At 40.8% G+C, this 23,143-nt stretch overlaps 4 protein-coding genes across 4 annotated transcripts in view; 1 reads left to right on the top strand and 3 right to left on the bottom strand.

Annotated features, from left to right (window-relative positions):
- Window positions 1–1,589: 1,589 nt before the first annotated feature.
- LOC105020228 (hemagglutinin/amebocyte aggregation factor) lies at window positions 1,590–3,373 on the bottom strand. Its single transcript, XM_010887076.4, has 5 exons — window positions 3,281–3,373; window positions 3,032–3,110; window positions 2,552–2,740; window positions 1,852–2,004; window positions 1,590–1,716 (listed from the first exon to the last, which is right to left on the bottom strand). The coding sequence occupies exons 1-5, from the start codon at window positions 3,336–3,338 to the stop codon at window positions 1,671–1,673; spliced, it is 525 nt and encodes a 174-aa protein (XP_010885378.2). The 5' UTR covers window positions 3,339–3,373; the 3' UTR covers window positions 1,590–1,670.
- A 165-nt stretch (window positions 3,374–3,538) lies between these two features.
- Window positions 3,539–10,247, bottom strand: mapk12b (mitogen-activated protein kinase 12b). Its single transcript, XM_010887073.4, has 12 exons — window positions 9,931–10,247; window positions 9,302–9,431; window positions 8,512–8,570; window positions 8,298–8,409; window positions 7,870–7,899; window positions 7,692–7,739; window positions 7,444–7,558; window positions 7,144–7,215; window positions 6,712–6,791; window positions 5,367–5,445; window positions 5,032–5,205; window positions 3,539–4,342 (listed from the first exon to the last, which is right to left on the bottom strand). The coding sequence occupies exons 1-12, from the start codon at window positions 10,047–10,049 to the stop codon at window positions 4,266–4,268; spliced, it is 1,095 nt and encodes a 364-aa protein (XP_010885375.2). The 5' UTR covers window positions 10,050–10,247; the 3' UTR covers window positions 3,539–4,265.
- The window catches only part of slc26a4 (solute carrier family 26 member 4), a 34,774-nt gene continuing 21,003 nt past the window's right edge, over window positions 9,373–23,143 (top strand). The window contains exon 1 of the mRNA XM_010887075.4: window positions 9,373–9,448. Coding sequence (XP_010885377.2) covers window positions 9,445–9,448 — 4 coding nt within the window. The 5' untranslated portion in view covers window positions 9,373–9,444. The remainder of the gene's footprint in view (window positions 9,449–23,143) is intronic.
- mapk11 (mitogen-activated protein kinase 11) lies at window positions 11,049–22,870 on the bottom strand. The gene is made up of 12 exons (XM_010887074.4): window positions 22,671–22,870; window positions 17,492–17,621; window positions 17,345–17,403; window positions 17,016–17,127; window positions 16,553–16,582; window positions 15,413–15,460; window positions 15,202–15,316; window positions 14,990–15,061; window positions 14,389–14,468; window positions 13,721–13,799; window positions 13,301–13,474; window positions 11,049–13,175 (listed from the first exon to the last, which is right to left on the bottom strand). The coding sequence occupies exons 1-12, from the start codon at window positions 22,781–22,783 to the stop codon at window positions 13,102–13,104; spliced, it is 1,086 nt and encodes a 361-aa protein (XP_010885376.1). The 5' UTR covers window positions 22,784–22,870; the 3' UTR covers window positions 11,049–13,101.

Below are 23,143 nucleotides of genomic sequence, written 5' to 3'. Positions count from 1 at the left end.
CAAAATGCAGAAACTTTTAAAAATTTAATGCCAGATACAGACCTTTTGAATCTGGGAACAAACCTGGAAGATTACTTGCCCATCTGGTTGATAATGACAATTTGATTTGTCAGTTGAAAGATTTTAGTGAATAAACAACCTTTATACCAAAATAGCTGAGGTGACAATCAGGTGATTTCATGATGTCTGTAACACACTAAAGTGCACCAGGCAGCTCTAAGCTATCATCCCAGAGTGTTGTGAAAATCAGTGTTGATGATTGAGTCCATTTGCTTATAAAAATGATTTAGGTATGAATATGGAGATGTCATGGAAAAGCTACAACAGTTGCAAACGGAAAAGCGTTTAAGTGGCATTTTCCTGGTAGGGACGTCTCAAGGGGTCTCCACTGTAGGTTATTTGCCAGGAGTTTGTCCGTCGGGGTTTGGAGGGTTCAATAGAGAACAATGTGGTTTGGTTTTAATTCCCAGGTAGGTGCATTTGTCTGGAAAGAGTTTCAATGGGAGATGTTCTGACTAGATGTCATTTCTTGTTGGGTTTGGACTGCTTGTTTGCTTATCCATAGAGTATGTTTACATGGAAACGATTTTATATCAGAAGGATGCTGCGTGTTTTAGGTTGTTTGTCTACTTACCAACTCATGGATACCATATTTATGTCCAGTTGTTGTGGGAAACCGACTATTATATTCAGCCTAGTGCCTTTCCATTCCATTTGCTGTCTCTGTCTCTTTCATTCCAGTTCTTTATAAAGAGTTACACTTGTTGAACACATGTTCTTTAACTCTTTTGGGTAAGTCAGGGGTTAGACTGGCTGTGACGTCAGGGACAGGTTGGTGGGTGTGAGAAGCCAAAACAAAAACAACGCAGGGAATTGCTGTTCCATACAAGAGAAAAACTCTCAATGATTTCTAAAAGAGAAAACGGCGCTGTATATATATATATATATATATATATCGAAATGCACATAACCAAAAGATCCATTGATCCACTCCACCTGACTCCATTCCATCATTTGAGATTACAGAAGTTAGCCAATTGCTAGTTTAGTTTAATTGCTGGTATTGTTCTGGAACAGAAACCAGCTCTTATGGAAATAGACATTCTAACTCCAGAGCTGGTTGGTCGGTCATGTTGTTGATATATACAACAGTAGTAATCTGTTAGATATTTTTTAAATGTGTTGTCACGTCTTCGGGGCGAAAAAAGGAGGAGCAGGAGAACGGCGTAATACTTGCTGTATCTTTTAATAATTGCGTAATACAAATGCGAAGCGCAACACTGCTCTTTGAAACAGCGAGACAATAACACACAGACAGGGGGAACAGAGGGAACATATATACTGGGGGGAATGATGAGGATGAGAACCAGGTGCGCTAAACTAGACACAGGTGAAATGCATAATGAGATGGACGGTGGTGTCAGAAGGCCGGTGACGTCGAACGCTGGAGCCTGTCTGCTGCAGGGGGAGGTGAAGCAGCAGAGGGCGCAGTTGTCACATGTGTTAATTAGACTATAATAAGAAACTGATTATAGCCCTGCATGCAGTGCCATTTAAACATTATAATGGAGTGATATTAAACATAAACATAATGCTGTTATCTTTAATCAATTCTTTGGATCAACAACAATCAATCAAATATTCAGACTGTAGACAGAATAAGTCTTAAATCAGCATTGTCTCTTCGTGCAGTATTGGTATCTCCAGCGACGATCTCTGAAATGGCAAAAGACGAATTTTCTTGTTATTTTTATTGAAGATTCCCCTTCAGCTGAAGTTTGTGTCATCTAAAATAACAGCAGATAATGATAATCTGGGCCCAAAACAGTGCTGGTGAACAATCATACTCACTCGTGATGGTTTTCATGGTAGCTTTCAACTGCAACCAAGTAAGTGTTGGGTGGCATTTCAAAGGTGAAGGCTTCATCAAACCAATTAACATAGTTGGTCCACCCGCATGAATCCGTACAGAAGTTGTTGCTCCCACAGCAGGTGAACTTCCATCTGTTAAATGGTTGAAATGAAGGGTTGATAGTCCCTATAGAAGGGATTAGCTACCTCATCACAATAATGTTTTCTGATCCATAAGATAAGCGAGCTGCAGAATTTTATAACCAAGGTTTTTAGCAACACTGATTATGGTCAGGTGTAACAGGTATTGGCTAAGCAGAGCAATTTAGTTTTTTTACAGTCCACATCAGTTTGTCAAGGGAAATGTAGTATTCTTTCACAGGCATCGAATGCAGTGGATTTGCAACCATTTACTAAATACAATGGCATTGTTTAATATCTTGTTATTTTGTCCAGGTCCTTTTAGGCTCCTAAAATGGGGTGATGTAAATACCTCTTAATCATGGTTTGATTTCAAATGCAATGTGCAGGAGTGCAGCGCCACAACAATAAAACCTGTATAACTGTCCAAATACTTGTGTACTGCACTTTAGCTTGTCCGGAATTAGTGGTCTCTTTGCCCAAGTCTTTTCTACTAATATAACCTTGGTCTCTCCTATAGTAATGGAATGTCCCATCTAAAGGAACAGCGTTTTCTTACCTTCTGTCCTCATGCTTGTTTTCATGATAGCTGTTCATCCCTGTGATCACTTGGTGGCTAGGGCATTGGTAGATGAAAGGTTTGTCAAAGTCATTTACGTAGGCAGACGTGAAGCAGCTAGTCGATGAAGCAAATGTGGCTTTGCAGGCGAAGTCCCAGACACGATCTTCATGTTTGTTGTTATGCTCACTATGTGGATAGAAACATAACCACACACAGATTAATAGCTGAAATTCAGTACTTTATTTTCGGCTAATAACTAAGCCCCAAATACAGTTTAACTATAAAAAATATTTAACAAGATTCTTTATGTTCTAAAATGCTACACTGCAACAGCTCGCTGAGTGAGCCTCAGTGTTCATTTTTGTAGGAATTCCTATTCCATAGGAATAGAAAGTACACTTAAAAGTTTGAGTGCAGAAGCAAAGAAAGGTGAGGGTTTTTCTAGAAAACCGGTCGTAAGGAGAGAACTTTTCTCACCTGACTATGCGAGAGATTGATTGTCCTGGCGGGCATGTGAAATCTAATGGCTGGTCATAGCTGTTCTGCCAGCGGAGATCTGTAACAACACAAACAGCAGAACACAATAGAAAACTGACTCCAAAACATGAGTTCCTTTTTGTAAAATATTTGACTAGTCTTAAAATATTATGTCTATATTTAGGGTTACTCTGTGTTCAGGTTTTGATTCTCAACATTGACCTCACACAAATGACATATAAAGCATACCTTTCTCATTCGCCAACACACCAGCAATAAGCAGAATAATGACACTGGCTCTCTTCATTGCTTCTCAGAGACTTGTGACCAAACTAGAATCAACATTGATGTTCCATTCATTGCCAAATATAATCTGTTTCCTTGACGGTCCCATTCACGGGGGTAATGTCAATGTTTGAACAGGTGTGTTTGTCCAGAAATGATTCATGTAATTTTGCAACAAAACCATGCAAAACAATTCAAATAAAATCTAATGGTTTGTAAGAATTTATTTTCCAGGGTTTTATTGTTTGGCAGACAATATTGAAAGGTAATGATAAATAAACTACAAGTACAGACAAATGTGGGGATTGTTTCAGTGTGTGTGGATGCATGCATTCTCAGTGGGGATTTTAATGAAGCCCATCTGTTCTAGATGGCATAGCATTTAAAGTAAACATAGTCACACATTATTAATAAAGACGTCACCATCGTAGCTGGAGAAACAAGCTTATGCATACATAAGGCCATCTAGAGTCTTTAACTAACACTGCTTGGCTGAAACATAATTTGCTTTCTTGCCATAACAGTGGTATGGAAATAAAAATGTATATTGTAAATATAACTGCAATTATAGTAGCAGTACATTCTGAGCTGGTAACCAAATGGTAAATGCTCATAATTGATGACCTTGGGCCTCAAACATGGGTAATTTCAGTATTTGAACAGGTGTATTGCAATCCAGAAATTCAGCAATTTACACTACTCATACAAAAATTCATGGTTCACATGTAAGCAAGTAAGAACTTCCTTTTCCATTAACTCATTGTTTTGCAGACAGACAAAACTGAAGGTTTATTGAAAAAGAAAACTTTTATTTGGCTGAAATTGTATCTATAACCAATAAATCACATTCTGTACATTGCATTAGCCTTACATCTTTACAATATACAACCAAAAGTATAGACAACTGTTCTGTGTTTGTTTGTGTGAGTTTGTGTGTCTGCCTGCACAGTCAGAGTGATGTCTCTTTGGGATCCTTGGTCTCTGTCGCTGCAGGCCTGAAGGACAGAATCTCTGTAAATGTGTGACCTGTAGATAAAATGACAAGAAATAACATATTAGTGTGACCTAGGGGGGTACAATGGTCTAAACTGCAGCCTCCATGAACATTGAGTGTCCTCCAGAATTTATGGCAGCAAGAATCCACAAAGTTTCTGTATGGAGGAATGGTCTCCAATCCCTTCCTGTGTTCTCCCACCTCAAACATTATAGGTGGTGACTCAGGGCTGTTGTCTTGTCTAAATCCATGCCAATTTATTCTGTAGGACACTGTGTATAACTGCAGCATGGGTTCAATTCCAGCCCACTGCTATTTCAGCACACTATCTCCTGTCTTTCCCCACTTTCTTTCCACTATTAAAATAAGCACAAAATGGCCAAAATATATATAAGAATAATATAACTACATAATATCTACTTCTCACTGTAGATTGCAAACAAATACACCTAGCTGCTCTGATATTTCTGTGGGAAAAGAAACATTTCCCTTGATTTTCAAGCCAGGTACTTGCAAAGTTAAATATTATTCGTAATGGGACAAGTACCAAGTCGCCCTAATGTTTTTTGTCTCTATCTTTGGCTTTCTCAAACTTCTGTCATTGCTCATTAATCATTAATCTCCCTAATCTCTTTCTGCACCTCCTCAACCTCTCCTCCACTGCTTCTAGTTTCCCTTCCTTAATCGCGTCCTCCTCACTCCCCCGTAACGTCTCTCTTACGTTTCCACTGTTCCAGGGGCAGGTCTGTGTTGTCCATGGAGTGATCATAGAGCTGGGCCTCAGTCTCTTCCTCTGGTTCTCTGAACTCGCTGAAGAAGGGCATGGCCAGCGCCTCCGACGCACTAACCCTGCTCTCCGGGTCCAGCAACAGCATGCGCTCCAACATACACACCGCTGCCACATGCAGATGTAGTGTTTCATAGAGTTGTGTAGATTAGGGTTAGGACAGGCTCCTGACAATGTCCACAAATTGTTAACAGTCTGCTGTAAACCACGTTTTTTTTTAACCTAATGTGGTCGTGGAGACGGGCCATATTTGTTGAATGTTTGCTCACCGTCTGAGGTAGCTTTGGAGAAAAGAAGGTGTAAATCTTTCTTTGGTACTTTGGGAAGGCTCCGGATGTAATTTTTGGCCTAATGGGAAGAAGAAATTATTGAAATGACAATGTAAACTAAACAAAAATAAAAGCAACATTCAACAATTTTATATATTGTACTGGTTTACAGTTTTTACAAGAAAACCGGTCAGTATAGAAGGAATTCATTAGGACCTAATCTATAGATTTCTAATTAATGGCAGTAAGCTTGTTGTGACTATGGAACATTTCTGTGCTCGTTTATTGTAGCTCATGATAACTACACGTTTATATTTTTGTTCAGTATATGTGGTATTAAGGTATGTGGGCCAAGCCCTGAAAAGTGAAGCCAAAACGTCTCGATCGCCCCCTGGTGAGTGGTCCCAGTATAGGTCATAAACCCCGCCCTCCCCATGTTATTCAATGGGACGCGAGACCAACTAAACAATTAAATTACCCTTCAAATATATTTTTTCCGAAGCTGGTTTCTGTCATTTACTGTAGTTTGTATCACGCTAATCTAAATTCAAGAGTTTGTTTTTAAAATAAGTTTGTTTTTAGTTAGTTATTTAATGCTCTAAAAACGGTGGTGTGACGTCGTGATTCACAGCTGTGATTGACAGCTATCTGAGCCGAGGAGCCACTGAATCTTCGGAGGACTGAGGAGATTGGAACTTTACATTTAATCTCTAAATTTCTATAATTGATATAATTTCACACAGACATAATGTGTTGTTCTGCAGTACATTGTGCTAACCGACCTGGCATTTCCAATCGATCTTTGAATTTTTTTCGGTAAGTTAAATTTATAAGCTATTTAATTAGTAAATAAATGTAATGGCTAGCTAACATTAGCTAAAAGACAACAAGCCTCGTTAATAGCCATGTTAATAGCTAGCATGTGATCGTTAGCTAGAAGTTACCAATTATTTTTGTATTAGGCCTATTCTAAATTAAGGTTAAACATGATGTAAGTTAGGCTATAACATATCGTCTAGGTTTAACAAGCAAAGGTTGTACTGTACTTGGACTTGCGATTGATTACGGTATGCGCATTCTGCGAGGGAGAGTGAGGGCGGGGCACAGGGGTGGGGCCGTTGATTTCGCGGCTTTACGGCTTTACTTCCTTCTCGCTACTGCGCAGAACTACTGCGCAGAACTGGTCCCAAGATCGCTATCTGCGCAGACGCAAGTCCAAGATGTCAGCGCCGTATCAGGACACTGGTGGCTTCATTTTTCACCAATGGAAAAGAGCGAAAGGGCGTCGTCCATTTTATATACAGTCTATGATGTGGGCTAGAATGTTCCTGCCCAAGCGCCTTACATCTTGGCTTTGTAGCTTTGTAACAAAGTCTGCCGAGGGTGTACCAGTGATCTTCATGATCTCCTTCAGTTGGTCCAGGTCTGTGGTCACCTAGAGGTCAAGGGGTCATAGCTCGTATGATACAGGATGTCACACTGGAATGTCGTTCAGCCTGGTCTCCGTCATAATGCGCTAACAGAACTACTTTTTGACTTGTCATTAACATACCATCCACTCCAAGTGCATTTCCACATCAGGCGGTTTCACCAGGAATGTGCCAAGGCACACAGAGATAATAGGAAACAGCACTACAAAAAGACTCAAATATTCTACTTTTTGTAACAGAAAACATTTGAGATCAGATCGTCAATGTCCACCTTAGACCCCCCCCAGCCCACCCCCCTGCCTGGGCACTGGGATTCCTCTTGAAAGAGAATGGAATAAAAAGGATACGGTCATTTCCTTTAAACAGCGGCTTGCCCAAAAGCATCTCTGCCATGATACAGCCGACTGACCAGATATCCACTGAGGGAGACAAAAGGAGGACAGGACAGAGATATGAATTATATTTTCAATAATGTATTTGCACCTGACAACAGTACTGCTGAGATGCCATACACACAGAAGGGAATGATCCACAGATCATTTCATACCTTACGACCTTGCTGGCAGGAGCACTCACAGGTGGAACAGAATATTCATAGGTTGTGGATGAATAAGGTAGCCATGAGTGACCGCGTGAAAGAAACTCACCCGTCTGTGTGTAGTGCATCCAGTTGAGGATCACCTCCGGGGCCCTGTACCAGCGAGTTACCACGTACCCTGTCATCTCTGTGTCTGCCTGCCGGGCCAGTCCAAAGTCCAGGATCTGAGTCAGACGAGAGACATTTCAACTGCCAACCTTTAACTGTCCCTTGATGTCAATAGTGTGCATTTTAGTTGAATCAAGAGAGAGACTGAATACTAAGAGCATGGGTCTGGTAGATACATGTATGTGGTACCTTTAGCTCACAATCTTCATTGACGGCCAAATTGCCAGGTTTGAGATCCTTAAGAAAAAAAAATACATTATCATGATGCCAGACTGACAGAAATAAACACAAAGAGCTTTGGACTCGGGGGGGCTGGGGGCAATTCCACTACACCCAGTGCATAGTTGAAAGGTCAGAATTTACTCACCCTGTGAATGATCCCTGCAGAGTGTATATACTGTGGAGACAAGATAAACAATGAGGAAGAGTAATCAACCGTCAAAGAGATGGTGGTAGCCATGTATATTCTGGGATATGTTTAAAGCCCATATGGAGTATTTTACTTTTGATTTTAAACCTGAAAGTGTATAGCTAATCATTGTATGCTTGTTTAATTTAGAAAACTATTTTTTTTATAATTCATATACCTGAACCAGGGTTTGCCCTCAAAATGTTTATGTGGTCTTCTGAATGGGATATCACATTTCTGACTCTGATTAGGCCATTAAACCTGTATGCACTACATTTATTTTGTGTTATATTTACAGGGTAGTAATTGTTTGAGCATCTGATATTTTATAACATAATTTTGTCAGGAACATAGTTTTTGTGAGTGCATGTATATGTAAATCTAACCTTGAGTCCCTTCAGCATTTGATAGACCAGGAACTGCACCCTGTCCTGGGATAATCTCTCAATTTTCATCAATTTCCCAAGGTCAGTACCCATGAATGGCATTACAAGGTAACTGAGAAAGACAAATGAGAAACACAAAGGGGAGAACATACTTAAGATGTTCATTCTTTTGAATCAAAATTGGCAACATATGAACAAAACAATAAGTACTTACAAGTCATGAAACCTGTCCAATGAGATTTCAGAAGTGAACACATCAAGGAGTCCAATCACCTAATACAAAAAATACCAGGAAGGAAATAGAATAGCTCAATAACAGTATCAGGAAAGTATTTCCACATGTCTCACACAGACAAGCACACACAAACAGTTGTGATATGGGGTGTGTCTTTGCCATGCTAGTGTGAGCCCCGACTACATTGGATGTTGCTTATTTTTTCCAAAACATGGCTGCCTTATCAGACTTTCCTTATTTAACACTGAAGGTCAACCTATACCTAGTGAAACACTTAAAGCAATGGTCACCAAGTTCAACCTTGGCACAAGAGAGCTAGAAATTAAAACATTAGTTTCAACTTCATAAATAAAGAATAAGAACCCCTGCATGCAAAAGGAATATTACCAGTAAGAGATGTATTTCAACTTCCTGACTAATCTTAGATCTACTAAATAATTTCTAATGGCGAGGAACACCTATGTTTGTTTCACTGTGTTAATTAACATATGTATTATTATTATTATTATGAAAGGTCTGTTACTATGAATAAAAGTGAGTTTTGAATGCAGTGCAGTTGCAACCATTTGTTTATTCCAAGTGTCAGTTGATTTGGGTCATTTCCTTTAAATTAGAAAAACCAGGTGAAGAGAGTTCTTACTAATTAGAGAATTTAAAACCTGTAGACATCCCTTTGTGTTTCACACTGGTACATTGACATCTACATTGTGTAATAGAGACATTCATTATGTCAATGTTCTTTATGAGGTTGATTTCAGAAGGCTCTTACGTTCTCGTGTTTCATGTGCTTCAGGAGCCGTAGTTCTCTGTAGGCCCTCTTGGCGAAGAGTTTAGACTGGAAGGGTCTGTGGAGCTTTTTGATGGCCACCCTCACCCCCGTCCTCCAATCCTGGGCTGAACTGAGGCAAGACAATGGGTAGGAAGAAAATCATTTACATTCAAATGTCAAGTGGTTACTTGAATGACATTTACATTTTAACTTGGGAATGTGGTAGCATTTGTTATAAGAACAACTGGCGCCTAGTAGGTCTATACTATTACTCAGATCAAGAGGCCAACTGGGTTTCTTTGTTAAGGTTTCCCGACTTAAAAAAGTTAATGCCGGGTACCCTAAACCAAGTATTGGAATGAGAGAGAAATCGCATTGGTAGTCTGGAACACGTTGTGCGTTGATGACTTAATTAAACGTGCGCCTACGACTTAATCACAAGAGAAAAACGTCCCGTATGTATCCTGGAGAACCCATGAATAGTTAACGAAAAACATCGATGTTTATATTAGGCACGATCACGACCTGGGTGGCGTGGGATGTTTAGTATTTCCTATAATATATGCTCCGGTTCAAATTCGTGAAACAAATTATAGCCTTGTTTATTATTAAACTGTAGTCTAACTCACCATACTGTCCCATAGGCTCCCGTCCCCACCTGCTTTAGCTCACGGTATCTCTCTGGAACTTCCCATGCCGTTTTGTTTACTTCCTGGTGGTAAAATCCTGTCCGCGTTCGGACCGACATATCCAAATAGATATAGCGTCCAGGATATTCTCCCAACTCAATCTTAATTAATGGACAAAGACAAGTGTGGAGTCTGTGACCCGATTTCTTAGTCTGCTCGCTCTCGTGTAGCTATGCTACACCACCACCTACAGTTTCTGGCACCCAGCAAATGCGCAATGCGTTTCCGTAGCCCAACTGTAGTATGCAATGACGCGGTCAACATAATTGTAACCAATACTATCACTGGTGACTACTCCATCACCTGCGGCATGACCTGACTCATGACCTTTTTGTGAATGTGAGTGGCGTCCTAGGCAATTGATGGTGTGTTGCTAAATTGTGTCAATTTTCCAGACTCCAAGTGCTGTCTACAATAGTAAATTGAAATCAGGGAGTGATTGGCTGATATAAATGGTTGGCTATTTTTGCACTAATCCAGCCACACTAATTTGTTTTTCTGTCAGCACTGGGACCAGAAATGTTTAGCCTACTATATTCCCAATCCTAACCTTCACCAAATCTATTCTGGTTGTTGCCATTCTATACGAGGGGTTTCATAACAAACCCCGCTACGCCGTTTCTTGTAATACTACTTGTCTTGTTTGAAGCTTCTACTTTGGTGCCAAAAATGACTGCTAAATTCTTAATGAGCACTTTATTGGATTTCCTTTTGTCCCTCAAGGAATTTACCTACATACTGTTCTTCAGATGCAGTTTTCTGGGTCTTCCACTATTTTGTCTTCAACTTGCCAAGTTTCTTCAAATTTCTTTGAGACATCTCACAACATATCAAATACCTTTTGGACAACACAACATTCTTGTTTCTTTTCATTGTATTCATGTTGATCTATATATTATAACCTTTTCTTTTAATAGAAAGAGGTGGGGCAAAGATTGACATTGGGTAGACGTCCTTTAAGATTCCGAATTGCCTGCATCTTAAACTGACAAAGTGTCTGGAGAATCTTTCAATTAGAGGAACTGGATTGATGCGCCCATCATAAGTATGTAAACAAGAGAGGGAGAAGATTGATTTTATTTTGTCTGTATATGTGTAACCACATTTGTATTGTACATGCTGCATAATGGTGTTACAGGTTGATGGACATCAACTTTCATGAGTATGACATGAAAGTTGACAGTGTTGACATTCAGTTATTGATTGGTAATGTTTACTGTAGACAGTTTACGGTTGTAATTCAGTTATTGATTGGAAATGCTAACTGTAGACAGTTCCCGGTTGTAATTCATACCAACCGTGGAATTAAAAGACACTGGTATTTGAAACGTACAGTTTTGTATACATTCATCTTGTTACAGTTCAAGTCTACTGAGTTTACATGATCAACATTTGTACATGACACATACAGTACTATAAACAGTCAAACATCAACAGGTCGCTGAAGGACCTTTAACCGAGACAGTGCTTTGGATTATCTGTACTGTAATTTAGATTACAGTTGTGATTGTAGACTAGTAATTATAGTCTTATTTTTGTTTTTGTTGCAAAGAACATGGTTTGCAGAAAATGTTTTTTACTATGTAGAAAATGGATTGAGTTGCCCCCTATTTAATATTCCCCCCTATTATTTTATTTTTTTACAAACTGGTTTCTTCTCTTCAATGTGTCCCCGCTGAATGCTGTAACTGAAAGAGCAACATTCAGACGGACTGTAAACTCAGTTGAGATGCTTATGATGATGATAAGTACTGCGTAATGCACCTCAGAGGGCCTTTGGGTAAAAGTTTGTGTGTTGCATGTTCAGCAGAGAACCAGGGGCTAGTAAAACCTGTTGGCCAGGAGACAAGTGGAATCTGACACTAGTGATACCAGAAAAATGGAAGCCCATTCACTTAGGCAAAATCTACACCAGTAGAGTGTTGTGGGCATCAATATATCAAGTGTCACCTAACTGTCAATGTTCTTTTGAGAAAGGAACATAAAGCATAAAACACATTTTAAATAGCCTAAAAGTATCTAGCTTCTGTAAACAGAACGTTAGTGACTGTAGATCTTAAATCTTTCAGCCACTAACTGGGTCCCATGTTTGCTTCTGTCATTGGTCATTCAGCGCATCTTGGCAGCTTTAGAGGGTGATTAATAATATTGTCCATTAACATAACACACGCATTCAATGGTGTTTATGGGGGCGGAAAAAGGTTTTCTGTTAGTTTGTCTGTGGAAGAACATGTATTTGCTACAACTAAAATAAAAACATGATACAATGGGTGGACAATTGTTAACATTTCACTCAAACCCTTTGACATTACTGACAAAACAGGTGTTATAACCAGACTTAGACTGTCTATGTAGACCATCACTCTGGGGATACATTTGGGTGTGACGTCAGCATCCCAAGTGTGCATAAGAATAAGCACCGACAATCATAGCAATTATCTCAATCAACCCTAAATGCCAAAAAATTACGACTCGAGTTATTGCCGAAAAATGGAAGGCGTTGTGTTTGCAATGCAGTTGCTTATGTCGTCTGTCCACCCGTGACGATACGTTTAACGGCTCTGAGGCGGTCGAGAGCAGCAGAAAATAAAAACCCTGACTTATTCTTCAACTCAATGCCATTGGCAGATGCGACAAAGGGAATGTGGCTTCTTTCTTTATTTACGTGACTGACTGTCCCGCCTATTCAGTGCCAATGTGAATGCTGAATTCATGACTCCCCAATGTATCCCAGCCTTAGGTAACACTTGTGCTATTCTTACTTAGCCCTTCATCTTCCCTTCAACAGACTGTAAACAACACATAGCTCTCCAATCATGCTCCCTGTAACCTTAATGTGCATATTCTCGGCCCTTTGAGTTTAGCCAGATCTCCACTCCTCCTGTCGGCATTTAACAATACTCATGCAGTCAGACAGATACACTAGGCAAGGGGAGAGGCATCATGCCTATAGGGGACACAGCGGCTTCTCCAATGAGCTTGCAAATCCTCTTTCTGTCTGATTCTTCCGTCTTCCCCAAAGCCGACTTTTAGACAGACAAACAGTGACAAGGCGGCAGTCCTTTCTCCGGTGAAGGGAGAGGCTGAGCAGAGGGAAGCAGTAAGAGTGTCTTACTGCTCCACCTGCAGGCTGTCTGTCTTGCTAACAGGCGCTTTGATTCCATTCACCTCCTCAAACACTAACTCTGTAAAGAGGGAATGAGAGAGGATAAAGGATGAGGTGTGTGTGTGTGGAGAGCAACATGTAGTTATGGTCAAAAACCCAGCAGAAAAATACAAATGTTCTATCCTTCAGCCTATCCACTCTCACCTTTCCATTCCTCTAGCGTACGGTCCTTGCTTTCCAGGGTCTGGTCGTAGGGCAGAGCTTCTGGTTCGTCATCCGGGTCATGGTACTGGGAGAAGTAAGGGTGGGAGAGAGCCTCACTGGCCGAGATACGCCCGTCACAGTCCAGAACTAGCATGCGCTTCAGCAGATCCACAGCTGAGGCAGGGAGACAGAGAAATCACAGAGAAGCATGGTGAGTGAGATTAAGAGGCAGATTAAAAAAGAAAAAGCTTAACACAACTTCCTTATGTAATCCATAGCGAGACTACATCAATTGGATTGAGATGCAGGCCAGGAAAATAAATTGTTTATTATTACTATTATTTTGGTCAATAGCTTTCAGGTGACTAAAACCTCACGAAGAAATTTACCGCCAGCAATGATAGGATATGACCGTCTCACCCAGTGGGTTGGCTCCTCTGAATATCTTCTCTAAGTCCTGCTGGGGCATGAAGGGTAGTGACTGGATATATTTCTGAGCCTGTAAATAAGCATCAACGAACAGTAATGGGTAACAATACAAACATTACAGTGATTACTGAGCTATACACTTTTAAATCAATCAAGCATAATTTGAATAATCAATCAGCAAATAAGGAAATCGATTAAACGGATCAAACTGATGAATAAAACTCCTTTAGAACGGTGTCTTTGATATATTTCGTTGGTGAGACTTGAATGAACTGTTAGGACCAGAAACCAGGGCCTGGTCTTTTTATGCTTTTTCCAATGATGCTGCGAGGATGAAATCACACATAGTCAAATAATAAGGAATGTATTTGATAGAAGATTGCAGATCCTTTTCTTTTAACTAAATTGTTTGCCGGAAAACAAAGAAGAAATCTGTATGCACAATTTTCTGATCTATTTAGCCCTGGTTGTCATGAACAAATTGTAAAACTTCAATGTAAGGCAAAAATAGTGATGAATGGTTATGATAGCGGGGTTAACAACATATCAATGGGTCGTCAGTATAACTGAAGAAATTTCCATTGGTATAATAGCCTTTTAATTCAGAACGAACATCTCCTTTCAGTTTGCCATCCTTCTCTATGCCTATACATTCTCACATGTTCAGAGGAGATCTTCTGTAGAAGGTCTGGGGTCGGGGTGCCCACCACCTCCATGATCCTCTTCAGCTGGTCAATATCTTAGATCAGGAGGGGTTAAGGGTCATCATGACAGGGAAACGCAGACATTTTGTAGTCAGAACCCACTCTAGGATGGAGGTTAGGCATTCTGGACTGGCTAGAAGCATATTGTGGAGGTAGTGTTTGGGAGCCATTCAGTCAGTTGAACAGGAAATGGTACCAAAATGCAATGAAATAACTTGTGATGCACTGTGCTGCTGCAATCCCCAATGGGATGACTGATCTGGAGTCCAGACGTCATCACGTTGCTTGCTAACCCTGATTCAGCTGATACCTAGCTTAAACTTGCGGTCAAGTCCTGATTGGCCATCGGCATGGCATGTGAGACAGTATACCACAGGTTGGACATCACATCACTTTCTACTGCTCAAATTTAGTATGCAACCAGTTCATAAGAGCAATAAGGCATCTCTCTATATTGCCAATATACCACAGCTAGGTTCTGTGTATTGAACATATATAACATCCCCTTGTGCCTAAAGCATAACACTCAGTCGTCATGTCTGTTAGTGAAGGATACAGTCGTTGCCGGGAAACAGGACCTTCCCCTTCAGCAGTTCTCCCATAATGCATCCCACTGACCAGATATCCACTGTAACAGATATATACTGTGGTTTCCACTTGGGGATTGAATTTCGTGATGATGGAGCATGTGTTATGTGGTAACATCGTGTCAGATAACAAGTGGGGTCTCATTCTGAAAAATATTTTTGTATGCGTGTCGATCGGTACCTGTCTGATTGTAGTGCATCCAGTTGAGCATGATCTCTGGCGCTCTATACCAGCGAGTCGCCACATACCCTGTCATCTCATCATCCGTCTGCCTGGCCAATCCGAAGTCGAGAATCTGGGGGGAGGGGGAGGGATAGGGACAGCGGTTGTCATGGTGATGGCCATTTGGTATGGAAAAAGTTTGTGACTGTTTGAGGCATTGGGGTCTTACCCTCAGTTCACAGTCCTCATTCACTGCCACGTTACTAGGCTTCAGGTCCTGTGAGACGGACAAAGATGAATAGACAGATCAGCTCAACACAAAGACAGACAAACGGCCAGAGAAACTATGGGAAACCCATACACACAAAATGGCAGGTGATGTCTATGCACTGTTTAAAAGCTAAAGAAAAGTCATACAATTCTCACAATACAAATTCACAATCCCATTGCAGCTGAATTTAAATCATAGATGCAGAAAATGTGTATACACAAGTGTGGGCACTCATTCAAGGGAATTTCTTAATTTTTACTAAAATAAAAACACCTTTTATATTTTAGATTCTTTAAAGTAGCCTACCTTTGCCTTGACCGCTTTGCACACACATTCTTTCAACCAGCTTCATGAGGTAGTCACATGGAATGCTTTTCCAACAGTCTTTTTGGGGCTACATTTTAAGAAACTTGGAAAGATCTTTCCGGATTGACTGACTTTCATGTCTTAAAGTAATGATGAACTGTAGTTTCTCTTTGTTTATTGGAGCAGTTCTTGCCTACAGCATAGTCATAATGATGGCCTGCATACCCACCCTACCTTATGACTCTCTGTATACCCACCCTAATGCATTAAGAAGGATTCCACGAATCCTATTAGCCTAAATTTATTTCAGGTGACTACCTGAAGAAGATGGTTCAGAGAATGCCAAGATTGTGCAAAGCTCCCATCAAGGCCAAGGGTGGCTACATTGAAGAATCAAAAATATTTGTTTTTTCATTATTTGTTTAACAGTTTTTGTGTTACCAATTGATTCCATATGTGTTATTCCATAGTTCTCATGTCTTCCCTATTATTCTGTGAAAAAATACTCTTGAATGTATCTGTGTGTCCACACAGGCAGGACAGATTGGATGACATGCATATAATATTATGTTATCTATGATTATCACAAATACTGCTGTATTCTAAATACAGAGTCGTCTTTAAGACAAACAAAGAACTCCTGAGAGGCAATTGCTCTCCAGGAGACTGCCTTTATGAGTTAGTCACTCTGGATAAGGGTGTCTGCTAAATGACTTGAATGTAGAAGGAGGAGAGGAGGTCAAATGAAAGGAGTGGGTTTAAAGAGAAGAGAATAGGGGAATCACCACTCACTCTGTGGATCAGTCCAGCTGAATGGATGTACTGTTCAGGGGGAGATGGAAAAGGGATAGGGTCGTGGGATGGGGGAGGAAAGAAAGGAGAGACAGGGGTCAAATGAGCATGCCAGCACTGGTGTCTAAAGGGGTCTCCATTGATTGGTAACTAGGCTGGCTAGTTACTAGGCCAGCATTGTACCACTGGGTTGCTTGGTGAGACAGGCATATCGTAGCTTCCAAACCTAGCATTATTGTTGCATTTCTAATTCAACGTGAAGGTATATATTCAATTCTAGACAATGTTGGCATAGCACTGTAAAATATAGTGAAATATCAGGCTGTATTGTAGAACCCAAAGGATATGAATTGCTATGGAATATTCTTGGAAACCATCATTTGTGAATGGGAACTTTAACATGGCTCGTAGGGCATTGAATGGAAGTGTAACATGTGTCTGTGTATATTGGGAGGTGGACTACCTTAAGGCCTCTGAGCAGCTGATAAATCAGGAACTGCACATGCTCATCGGAGAGACGCTGGAATTTGACTATGTTGTTTAGGTCTGCCCCCATCAGGTTGGTTACCAGGTAACTGGCAGGAGGAGGAGGGTGGGACTGTTAGAACTGTGCATGCTATTTGGTATTTATTAAGACCCCCATTAATTGCTGTCATGGCAATTGCTACTCTTCCTGGGTTAAAACTGGAATGGAAATGTTCCAATTGCGTTACACAGTCAAGTGTTAGTCAAGTTGAACAAGGCTAATTAAATTCAACGTTGATTGACCTAGTGTCCTTTCAGCACACTCACACTTCATGGAAGTCCTCTAATGATGTGGCAGGAGAGAATACATCCAGAAGTCCTATTACCTGTTGAGGGAGAGGTGTCAGAACGCATGATCAAGTCACTGCGGGTCAGTTTGTTAACACAGAGTGGCTTCAATCGGCCCTTACTCACATTCTCGTGTTTCATGTGCTTGAGTAGCCGCAGCTCTCGATACGAGCGCCTACTATGGATAAGAGACTGGAAAGGCCGCGACAGCTTCTTCACCGCGACCTTCTGTCTTAGCCGCACATCGTACGCTGAGCTGTGGGAGAAAAGGAGCGCGAGAGGGGGAGTGGAAGGGCGGGAGAGATGAGGGGGAGAGAGTAGAGATGAGGGAGAGAGAGAGTAGAGAGAGAGTAGAGATGAGGGAGAGAGAGAGTAGAGAGAGAGTAGAGATGAGGGAGAGAGAGAGTATAGATGAGGGAGAGAGTAGAGTAGATGGAGAGAGAATATCGCAAAATTCACTGCATTGCTTCTAAACATAAATGATTTGAAAAAGAAATGTCTCCTTTTGAAATATAAATGTATTACTTAATCTTGTATAGTTATTGCATTGCTGTATTGGTTGTTGACATTAATACTCTTCTACTTTGTAGCTTTTGGAGCTCTATCTCCCTTCAGAGGAACACACACTGTGAGGTAGAAAAAGGATGTGGCCAATAACAGTATAAATTGATAGACAACGGACTGTAGAAAGAGGATTATGTAACGGACAGGAAGTAAAAAGGGATTTGGAAATGGAAAACTAGGTCTCGCCAGCTTCTAAAGTAGCTTTCTGGTCTTCATTTATGGTTCACAAAAGACAAGAGGTTAACAGTGGCGTAAAAGTTTGGGTTAGCTAAGTTGTAAAACAAACTTTAAGAACGGAAATTGTAGAAATGGACAGGATTGATGCATTTGTGACTATAGAAGCGAGTGATGACCAGAAACTTGAGGGTAGGAAAGAAGCAGTAAAAGATGGTAATAAAGAGGAAACAAGACAGAAAAAAAAAAAAGAGGGACTTCTGGAAGTCACACACACAAAGCCATGAGATTACAGGTCGTTACCAAATGGTAACGTTTTGGACGGCTCAGACTTTTGTATCAATGTCAAGGAAGGTGGTCATGTGTTGCAAAGCAGAGTGCCATGGGTGCGCCCAATGAGTGGCCGGGCAAGACTGTAGAAACAGCATTTTGACATCTGTTTCGCATTAATTTCATTCAGAGCCACAAAAGCACCTGCTGCTTTCCCAGACGGACCTGTAAAAAGGCCTGCCAAGCAGGCAGCTATAATAATTAATTGGATTTCCACAGCACCTTTCATCAACTGAGGTCCTCAAACCTTTATTCATTACATGAAAACTCGCCTAATCCATCGGTAATCCGTAACACCCACCTGGACGAAACACGTTGCCAAATGTCAGCAACAACACCACGCATCAGTTATGAGGTGGGGAGGGATATTTACCCATTTGGACCAAAAGACTGCACCCTATGGAGGGCAATGTCCCTTTCCCTGTCCTGGGGCACTGGGATTGGATCTTCAGACTAAAAGCCTCATACTGGCTTTCCAATGCATGTGTTCTCCCATCCTGGGACAAAAATAGATCCCGTTCCACTTCAGATCTGAGCCAGCTGTGGGATGTAGAATGCTATACTGCTGCTGCCAGATGCTTATCATTTCCCCATCATCACTCAAGTCAGACCTCTACAAGTGTACACACACACACACACCCACGCCTTGTAATCTGCTACTGTCTTTTTCCTGTTTAATGGTTGTCCACCTTGCTGGCCTCTACCACAGGCAGGATATGCATCGACTTCTGTAACTGACAGTCTTCCATCTCCAGTTTAGTGATCAGCTGTTTCAATAATGCAACTCCGGTTTAAAAACAGGAAGACTGGCAGAGGAGGAAGGGCTGTTAAAGAGGAAGGGTGGTTTCGAAGGCATCACAATATCAACTGCATAGTGATTCCGCTTCTTCAAGCAATCTACATCTAGACTGTATATCTACATTGGCGCAAGTCTTATGAATATCAAATAACCTGAAGAACAAAAGCTGAGGGATATGAAAGAATCTGTTAAAGCATCTAGTTTGCATCTTTCTCCTATCATTAACTTGCCGGTAAAATATAGTTTTAGACAGATTCTTAAGAACATGGGACTATGTCACGGACGCCTTCAACTGAGAGCTTTTGTCAGCCATCACTCTCATGTTGTAATTAAACTCTGCTCAGCAACATGAAATGACAGTAATACTGTAGCTCTTTAAGAAGCCAAAGCATCCAAAAGACAAAAACAAATACATACTTTGCCATCTCCAAGGTTACACTCATACTGCATTTAGGCTGATATGGTTGAAAAGGAACCTGCTATTATCGTTTTTCTAAATCTCAATTTGGCACATTTCTTTGAATGAAAGGATTTTTTGTATTCGTGTTAGCTGTACTGGTCAAAATGTTTAGATATTTTTTCACCATGGCAGTCAACCCTGGAAATGTACTTTTTTGTTGACACTGACTGGTTACTGTACTACAGAAGAATGTCAGTTTTGTCTGGGCTGAATGCTGTTGAACATTACTCTGATCTTTAGACAGTAGGTACATTTTATTGGGAAAAATCTATACTGTACCATACTGTAGTACACATATATTGGATATGCACATGTAAAATCATAGTGAGCAAAGGATTAGCCACAAAATGACATCCATGAAGAAAACTATGAAAAACCTGCAGGAGTTCTGTAAAAAACAATGAATTGTACCTAACATAACACTATAAGTTCCCATCTTCTTGGTGGACATCCCGTTGTTCTTGTTAGTCTGGCCAGAGGTTTTGGTCAACATCACATCTGATGTTTTCCCTTACGATGCACCAGGGGAAAAATCTCCTTGTGATAACTGAATGGACCATTTTGCATGTGATGGCTTACACGATAAAAGAATGTATAGAAGTTCTGAAGAGTATGACAATTTCACTGAGAATATAGCATTAAGCTATATTAAGGTTGCATATCATAAGACCAAAGTGCTTCCTAGTACTTTTCTGAGAAACATGTAAGTTCTACTACCATCATTCAGAACACTTAAGGTTTATATTACTGGCCAAGACATTCCAACTAAATTTCAGGAGACGGATGGAAGAAGAAGAAACCATTGAGATTGAATTAGGGTGTGTGCAGTCTGTAAGCTGAGAGGGAAATGACATTTTCTAATACTAGGGAAGTGAAAGGAGTGTGGCAATGTCTCAAGAATGGCAATTATGGTCATTATGTGTCACCAACATTTTGTAATCTATTAAAAGCGTAATTAATTTATTGGAATGAAGTCTGTTATGTATCAACCACAACCGTGTGAATCTCAGACATTGCAATGTACGTATGCGTCTAAATTCAAAAAGCTGAGCGTTTACCTTGCGGTTTTAATGATGGAAAAGGAATGTAAAGTGTGTATGTGTGATATTCTGCATGCGTTGTAGTAAATGTCTGATATTGGTGTGTTAGTACATATGTTAATTCCTCGGTCTGACCTGATATACCTTATATGTGCTTGTCTGATCCTTGAAAACAATCTTGTGAGACTTTGTAGAAAGGCTGAGGAGCACCAAGGATTAAGATCATGCCTATTCTCTCAGGTACCCCCCCCCCCCGCCCCAGGCTCTCCCAACCATGCTCTCCCAACCCCCAATCAAAAAGCTCCCAAAATCTCAAACACAGATCCTCAACCCACCCCCACCCCTCGGCTAATCAATCAGCTCTGCCACGGAGAAGTCAGTAACAATGGCTGGAGCCGAGGCTGAACAATGCAGGGCTGGGCTCAGACAGAAAAAGAGAGGGAGATGCTGTGCAAGAATGTGAATATACTGGTGTTAGCAGGGTTGGAATCTTGTCGGTGTAGCAGATGGTAGTATATAAGAGATGGATGTTTATATTTGTCGTATTTTCACACATGTACAAGGTGTATTATAAATATGTGAACTGGACATGCTGTTTTGCATATCTCTGAGAGAAGGGGTGCCGCCAGGTGCTCGTCCATGTTTGACAGCAAGCCTGGAGAAATTAGGGGTGCCTGTTATTACTGTGCAATGTTATAACAATACTTCATTGAAGCAAATGGACAGGCATAATGAAAGAACGCCACTGATATGAGTCTGTTCCTTTTGCCAGCCCATAAATGTACTTCCTGAAACAGTGCAATAATTCCTTACTTCCTGTGCCTCCCTTCCTTATCTGCTGCATCACAGATGTCTGTTCTGTCTCCCTGGGATAGTCCACAGAAGATCGCTCGCTTTCCCCTACACCCAGAGGTGTAGAAGCATCGGATTGACAGCTAGGTTTACTCCTACAAAGAGCGCTATGCCCACCATGTCAATCTGATCCAACTATTAGCGCTGTTACAGTAAAAGCAGACAATGAAAACAACAAGCACTTACAATCCCTTCCTGTGTATGGATCAATAGAGGTTGTTGGATGCCACTCAAGCAGAGGTGCTTATCACCATGACACCTCACCATGGCAACTGTCTCTCTTCCATTGTGACAAAGAGCAATTCAGAAAGAAAACAAGGAAATATTGCCCAACCCGCTTATGAAAAAAGAGGACCTTCATGAGGAAACGTTAGAACCACCTCAAGTCTGTTATTTCGGTCAGGAATTGAGGAATACAAACGCAATGCTGATGTATGTAAGATGTTTATGATATGAGTTTCTTTTCATTGTAAATACATAACCAATAACTGTATGATCGGATATAGGCCTTGATTTGACGAGAATAAAAACATTTCAAGATATTTTAAATTATCTCCCGCAGCGCATGCTGGCAGGTGTGATTCACAGATAACTCATTATTTTATTATGTAGGTCTACATTACGGGCGGATTCAATCAGGTAGGCCTACTTGAGAATGCCGGAGGCGTTTAATAAAGCCTGGATACGGATGCAACACTGCAGACAGTCAACAAATCGACTGATGACGCCCATCATTTGAGCAAGATCTCACGACAGGAATCAAATTGTTAACGAATAATCATGACAAGATCTGATACAATCATAAAAAAAACTTTATCATAAATTATGTTATTTGTATGGAAATCACTCATAACATGTTATTAACAATTGTCAACACCATTACAAACCTAACTGCAAATCCCTAGTAAATATAACAATAATAACACATAGGTATATATGTTTATCTAACACTGATACTAACACTACACTACTGCGTAATTTCAGTCAAAAAGACTAAAGTATGTTTTCTCTTTGCGATTTAGGATATGAATTTCAATCGTTCAAGCTAACCTCGCCCCTCCCTCCTACAGCATATCCTATACTCACCAAACAGAACCGTAGGCCCCCGAGCCCACCGGAGTTAGGTTCTGGTACCGCTCGGGAACTTCCCATACAGTCTTATTTAGCTCCTGCCGATAGTAGCCCGGTCTGGCAGACATTTTAACCCGAAGGACTATGAGCTGTCGGACTGGCCCGATTGCTCTGTCGACACAATCCGCGGTCTACCAGCTGGGTGCGCTCTCTCTATCTCTCTCGCTCTCTCACTCTCACTCCCTCTCTCTTGATATTTCTGAAAAGGGGGTTAAACCATGCTGTGGCGCTGGTTATGGATTCTGAGAACGATGTCTGAGTCTGTGCTTGTTGGAAAGCGACAAAATATATGGGATTGCTTGTTGTTAAATGTTGAATTCAAGTCTTTATTACATCTATAACGTTACGACAGAAGGCTTAATGTTAACCACATTTCCTAACTTGATTGGAGGCACTAACATTCCCTGCTTCCCTTCTTCCCGTTACGG

The sequence above is a fragment of the Esox lucius genome, chromosome 23, assembly GCF_011004845.1.
Source record: "Esox lucius isolate fEsoLuc1 chromosome 23, fEsoLuc1.pri, whole genome shotgun sequence".
NCBI lineage: Eukaryota > Metazoa > Chordata > Actinopteri > Esociformes > Esocidae > Esox > Esox lucius.
The sequence above is the reverse complement of the archived record's forward strand: the minus strand, read 5'-3'. Positions and strand labels throughout refer to the sequence as shown.

Bases quoted from the DNA above. Each gene is read 5' to 3' on its own strand.
- LOC105020228 (XM_010887076.4), bottom strand. From the start codon at position 3,338: ATGAAGAGAGCCAGTGTCATTATTCTGCTTATTGCTGGTGTGTTGGCG. The intron at 2,005-2,551 runs GTAAGAAAACGC...ACCATTTAACAG, and splicing joins AACAAGCATGAGGACAGAAG to ATGGAAGTTCACCTGCTGTG. The intron at 1,717-1,851 runs GTGAGTATGATT...TTGCCATTTCAG, and splicing joins TACCATGAAAACCATCACGA to AGATCGTCGCTGGAGATACC.
- mapk12b (XM_010887073.4), bottom strand. From the start codon at position 10,049: ATGTCGGTCCGAACGCGGACAGGATTTTACCACCAGGAAGTAAACAAA. The intron at 8,410-8,511 runs GTAAGTACTTAT...TGTCTTTCTCAG, and splicing joins TTGGACAGGTTTCATGACTT to TTACCTTGTAATGCCATTCA. The intron at 5,206-5,366 runs GTGAGCAAACAT...TGCATGTGGCAG, and splicing joins CTCCAAAGCTACCTCAGACG to CGGTGTGTATGTTGGAGCGC.
- mapk11 (XM_010887074.4), bottom strand. From the start codon at position 22,783: ATGTCTGCCAGACCGGGCTACTATCGGCAGGAGCTAAATAAGACTGTA. The intron at 17,404-17,491 runs GTGAGTAAGGGC...CTCCCTCAACAG, and splicing joins AGCACATGAAACACGAGAAT to GTAATAGGACTTCTGGATGT. The intron at 15,317-15,412 runs GTAAGACCCCAA...CCCTCCCCCCAG, and splicing joins ATGAGGACTGTGAACTGAGG to ATTCTCGACTTCGGATTGGC.